Raw genomic sequence first — 6,335 nt, 5'->3', positions numbered from 1 at the left:
GGGGGGAGGGAGAGGAGGGAGAAGGAGGGAGGAGGAGGAGGGAGGAGGAGACAGGGAGAGTCACACATTGTTTCTGAGGCTCAGCCTGAAGTGTCACTAAAAAGCTAATAACGTGAAGTCAGTCCTGCTGATTGTCTCCAGATCCTGCTGAGCTTCATGACGACGTGATCATTTAAGCTGTGACCCTGGAGACCTCAGAGGCCTCTGATGTTGGGTGTTTTCTTTACATCTTGTTTCTGCCGCCCTCTGGTGGGGGAAACCTTCACTGCACTTCCATATATGACGTCAACCCTTTGAATTGATTATTAACACCAAACCCAAAACGTTCCTCATAACACTGAGCTGTCGGTTCATCTGCTCTCTTCTCTGTGTGTGTGTGTGTGTGTGTGTGTGTGTGTGTGTGTGTGTGTGTGTGTGTGTGTGTGTGTGTGTGTGTGTGTGTGTGTGTGTGTGTGTGTGTGTGTGTGGCCTTTCTGCTCTCAGTGTCACTGACTCATGTCACCCTGACTGTCCTGGCCTCTCAGGCTCCTCCAGGTTCAGTCAGGGAGGCAGTATCTTCTGATGTTGGGCTGAAAACGTTTATTTTGAATGAAGTTCACAGTGAGAGCTGCTTCAAACCACCTCGGACCACTTTCTGCTGGAGCGGCTATAGTTTCAGGCCACGGTCACACGTCCCCGGGACGCAGACGAGATATTTCCCCTTGACGTTCAACAAAAACAAGAAAAATCATCGTTGACACAAACCAGCACCTCCACCTGGTTCATAGCTGCAATGAGCAGCCAGACCTGGGAAAAACACAACGTCACGAATTGTGATGTAAATCTCCACCTCCCCCCTTTAGATACAGGGTGCATCCTGTTAGTCCCTCCTATCTCCTTTCCTATCCACTTCTCCTAAACCCAGGAAGTGTTTCAGTGGCGACCATGACAGGAGCGTTGGAATTCTCACTAAGCAAAGGAAAGGAGGCTCAATGCTTACTTAATATCCTCCTTTAGACTAGGAAACACTGATGCTTCCTTTATATCCTCCTTTAACCTAGGAAACACTGATGCTTCCTTTATATCCTCCTTTAGCCTAGGAAACACTGATACTTCCTTTATATCCTCCTTTAGCCTAGGAAACACTGATGCTTCCTTTATATCCTCCTTTAGCCGAGGAAACACTGATGCTTCCTTTATATCCTCCTTTAGCCGAGGAAACACTGATGCTTCCTTTATATCCTCCTTTAGCCTAGGAAACACTGATGCTTCCTTTATATCCTCCTTTAGCCGAGGAAACACTGATGCTTCCTTTATATCCTCCTTTAGCCGAGGAAACACTGATGCTTCCTTTATATCCTCCTTTAGCCTAGGAAACACTGATGCTTCCTTTATATCCTCCTTTAGCCGAGGAAACACTGATGCTTCCTTTATATCCTCCTTTAGCCGAGGAAACACTGATGCTTCCTTTATATCCTCCTTTAGCCTAGGAAACACTGATGCTTCCTTTATATCCTCCTTTAGCCGAGGAAACACTGATGCTTCCTTTATATCCTCCTTTAGCCTAGGAAACACTGATACTTCCTTTATATCCTCCTTTAGCCGAGGAAACACTGATGCTTCCTTTATATCCTCCTTTAGCCGAGGAAACACTGATGCTTCCTTTATATCCTCCTTTAGCCGAGGAAACACTGATGCTTCCTTAACAACTTTAAATCATCTAGAATCCAGATCCCAACCAGGAATGTTCTGGATGTTGTAGAAACACACAGTAAAGTTTTTGTGCAGCAGCATATATATATATATATATATATATATATATATATATATATATATATATATATATATATATATATATATATATATATATATATATATGAACTAAAAGAAGGTTGAGACAATTATATATATGTATATATGTGTGTGTGTATATATATATATGTGTGTGTGCAGAAATGAAATCACACACACACAGAAGCTCATCACTCTGCTTGTGTTCCGTACAGAAGCCAATCAAATCAAAGCATGCTGGCTCTCACCATGGCGATGACGGCCGCTCCGGCCCCGGCCAGGGCGCACACGAACAGGTGGAAGGTCAGATCGAGCTGAAAGAGGCAGACAGCGGGGGTCAGACTCAGAAGCAATGCTGGGGTCAGGAGAGGTCAAGTTTGCCGAAAGGTATTTGAATGTATTCGAGTACATAGAACAGGTGTGTTCAGGTGAGTTCAGGTGTTGGTGCTGCTGTCCTCACCTCATTAGATTCACACATCTTGACAAACTTCTCAGATCCCGTGCACACCTTCCTCTCTTCATTGATGGTCACCGCTCCTGCAGGTCATAACCAGGGTGAGGCAGGTCAACTGAACAGGTCAACTAGCAGGTAAACTGAACCAGACCACTAATGAAAACACACTGAATCAGACTCCCTCAAGTCCCAATGAGCTCATTAATTGGTGAAAACAGCTGAAGAGCTTGTTACCTCTGAGCATTAGCATGTTTATTGCATCATCAACACAGGAAACGCAGAAGGATTAAAAAATAAGAGTCCAATTTCCAAGTTAGTTTAAATTTACACAAAATGGCACTATGCGACTAATTTCTGGTGGCTTTCCTCACACCAGTGAGGTGAACTCATGTCTCATCATGTCTCATCAGGTCTCATCAGAGCAGACTGAGCAGAGAGACGGGTGCAGTGTCAGACTGTGGCCAGAAGGTGGCAGCACCACAGGAGGCTGCACAAGCCGCCTCCTCTGCTTTCTTGTGGGCATGGTGAAGAACAACATGGTGGACGGCAGTGTGACTGCAGCATGTCAAACATTACGTAACAGGCTGCCAGCGTGCGGCTGAACCAGGCTGTGCAGACAGGAAGTACAAACATGTCCCCCCAGCGCCGAGCGCCGCTCTCATTGGCCGGTTTGAGCTGGAACCACCGACTCCTCTGACAAATCCTTCACTGCAGCTTTTTTTTTGTCCTGATAAAACATTGTTGATCAAACCTGATTTGGTTTGTGAAAGGAAGTACACTGACCTACTCAGATAAATAAAAGTACCAAAGTAATTATTTTGTCATGAACATTCCTTGCGATGTCCTCTGTTCTGTAGTTTTTGTAGAGTTTCTCCAACCAATCAGCTGGACACTCAACACCGCCTGAGTCGGTTCCATGGTTCCACACCAGTTAGTGGGATCTGGATGTCAGCTGGTACTCCAGACTTAGTTACTTCTACAGTGACGGTAATCAGTTACTTGTGGAGCGACGTACCGAACTGGCGCAGGTCCAGGCAGAGGTTAGCTCCCTCCACTGAGCTGCTGTTCTGACACATGGACCAAACGTTGAAGTACATGAAGACGGGCAGGCTGGTGAAGGCCGTCACTCCCAGCCACACCAGGAAGAAGAGGTAGGCCAGGAACATCAGCTGAGGGGGGGTGGGGGGGGGGGGGGGGGGGGGGGGCAGAAAGAGAGAGAGAGAATTAGACTGAACCTGCTTTAAACAGCTCAACAGACTCAGGCCCTGTTTACACCACAACGTTTCACGTGACGACACCTAATCCGTTAAAAAAAAGAAGTGTGTTTCCACTGCAGCAGCGGAGACACTGGCAACGATGTAGTTGGTCTGCCGGGCCACGCGAGGGCGCTGTTGCTTGATTTTGTAATGAAGCCACACAGACGTGTGCAGAGAACAATACGCGATAAACGTGAAGAAAAGGAGAGAACCGTAGGACTGATGATCCATCGGATGCTATCAGGAGAGAATCTCAACTATTTGACTCCTGATATGGACGATAAAACTAGAATACTGTCAAACCACTACCGTCCACCATGTTTGTTGACAAGTGGATGAGCAGAAGGAACTATTTTCAACAGGGAGGGAGGGAGGGAGGCAGGTGCAGCAACAGACTCAATAGCCTGCTCCAGTCTCTGCAAGAGGGAATAAGAATCTTTCCACCTTGAGAGCCGGATTAAAAACTTTGTGGAAACAGAGGATCAGAACACTGGTGTCGTGGAAACGGATCCCCAAAAACTGAAGACAGTTTTGCGGATCTCGGTTGTGTGTAAACGGGGCCTGAAGTTCTCGTTACACCCGATCAGGAGGAATCGGTTGCAGAATGATTCCCTTCCCGTCTGTATGGAATTAATCCCACTTTGTGAGCTTATTCTACTGGAGACATTGTTTCTCTGGTTCACATTATTGTCTGACGCTTGACCTGGTTCCTGTGAAGAAACGTAGAATTACATAAATCTAACATGTAAAAATCACAGGAAACTGAGAGAACTTAAAAGCCCTTTGCATCTCATCATTTGAAACTGTTTTTAAATCAGCTTGAAAACTGAGTCCAGTGTTAGTTTGAAACCATCTGAAATCAACGGGATCAGAACAGAGTTTATGTCGTCTGGACAGAATCTGGTTCGTGTGGAAATAAACCAGAGTCACTGAAACTCCATCTGAAACTCCAGGCTGAAAATCGAATCAGAACTCATTTCAAGTCTAAATCTTTAAACTGAGACTTTTAACTGGAAGAGCTTAGCTTCCAGTTTCTGATGAACCTGAAGCCAAAGTGAACCTCAGTGCTCTGCTGTCTTTGTCCCCCTGAGGAGGAAGACGAGGAGGACGATCTTCATCACTGAGCTGAGTGATTCCCGTCTTTTATCTGTTTTTAACGGTTTGCTTTATTCTGAAACTGCGACTCGGCTTCCCGCTGCGGCGAGAGCGCTCAGGTTTCCCTGCGTCCTTACGAAGGCGGTCAGGCAGCGGCCGCAGGCGCTGATCTTGAACTCGCCGTACAGATCCCTGATGGCGCCGGTGGTGAAGAAGCCCTCCACCAGCAGCAGCACGCCGAACACGAAGAAGCGGCGGCCAGGCCATAGATGATGTACTTCAGGATGTCGATGCTGAGGACACACACACACACACACACACACACACACACACACACACACACACACACACACACACACACACACACACACACACACACACACACACACACACACAGATCCTCCTAAATATCATCACACTCAGTACACGACACGACAAGGCCCTCAGGGGATTCGGTGTTCAGGCCGTCTGGACTGACAGTGAGGAGAACGTTGGAACGATTCACTGAGAAAACTTCATCAAACATCATTTTAACATTTATGTAAACAATATTTCAGATTGATTACCCAAAGTTTGCAACAAACAAAAGTAGCTCACGTCAGTCTCATAGTCTCATACTGTCTCACCTCAGTTTCATATAGTCTCATAGTCTCAAATCAGTTTCATACAGTCTCTCAATCGTCTCTCATCAGTCTCATATAGTCTCATACTGTCTTACATCAGTCTCACACTGTCTCACATCAGTCTCATAGTCTCATACTGTCTCACCTCAATTTCATATAGTCTCATAGTCTCAAACCAGGTTTCATACAGTCTCTCAACTGTCTCTCATCAGTCTCATATAGTCTCACACTGTCTTTCATCAGTCTCATACTGTCTCACATCAGTCTCATAGTCTCATACTGTCTCACCTCAGTTTCATATACTCTCATAGTCTCAAATCAGTTTCATACTGTCTCTCAACCGTCTCTCATCAGTCTCATATAGTCTCATAGTGTCAGATCAGTATCATACAGTCTCACACCAGTTTTATACAGTCTCTCATCAGTCTCCTACAGTGTCATACAGTGTCATACAGTTATCATACAGTCTTGCATCAGTGTCATCCAGTCTCATACAATCTTTCATCAGTCTCCTACAGTGTCATACCGTGTCATACAGTCTCTCATCAGTCTCATACAGTCTCATGCAGTCTCATACAACCTCTCATCAGTCTCATGCAGTCTCTCATCAGTCTCCTACAGTGTCATACAGTGTCATACAGTCTCTCATCAGTCTCCTACAGTGTCATACAGTGTCATACAGTCTCATACAACCTCTCATCAGTCTCATGCAGTTGGGCAAAGGAAACACTCACATCATGAACACGTCCAGCGGGTCTCCCGGAGCTCGGATCACCTCAAAGTAGTTCTGCAGGATGGTGACGGTGCCGCTCAGCGCCTCGTGGCCACACCCACAGAACAAGGCCACGCCCATGTAGAGCAGGATGGTGGCGATGAGCGACGCCCACGGCAGACTGCCCACACATCGCTCACAGCACTCCTTACAGCCTGCACACACACACACACACACACCATTGTTCTGATGCTTCCTCCTGTGTGAAGGCTAAATCCCTCTCATGTGAAGGCTGATTCTCTCTCATGTGAAGGCTGAATCCCACTCATGCGAAGGCTGATTCTCTCTCATCTGAAGGTTGATTCTCTCTCATGTGAAGGCTGAATCCCTCTCATGTGAAGGCTGAATCCCACTCATGTGAAGGC

General features: G+C 46.3%; 1 protein-coding gene across 1 annotated transcript in view; it reads right to left on the bottom strand.

Moving 5' to 3' along the window:
* Positions 1-646: 646 nt before the first annotated feature.
* Positions 647-6,335, bottom strand: part of LOC308145264 (neuronal membrane glycoprotein M6-a-like) — a gene marked incomplete at both ends in the record, with an annotated part of 18,148 nt that continues 12,459 nt past the window's right edge. Inside the window, 8 exon segments of the mRNA XM_080516636.1 lie at positions 647-700; positions 745-786; positions 2,019-2,084; positions 2,231-2,307; positions 3,240-3,393; positions 4,713-4,828; positions 4,831-4,868; positions 5,933-6,125. Coding sequence (XP_080372762.1) covers positions 647-700; positions 745-786; positions 2,019-2,084; positions 2,231-2,307; positions 3,240-3,393; positions 4,713-4,828; positions 4,831-4,868; positions 5,933-6,125 — 740 coding nt within the window.

The sequence above is a fragment of the Blennius ocellaris genome (genome assembly GCF_963422515.1).
Source record: "Blennius ocellaris genome assembly, chromosome: 3".
Taxonomy (NCBI): domain Eukaryota; kingdom Metazoa; phylum Chordata; class Actinopteri; order Blenniiformes; family Blenniidae; genus Blennius; species Blennius ocellaris.
This window is presented reverse-complemented; position numbering and strand designations above follow the sequence as displayed.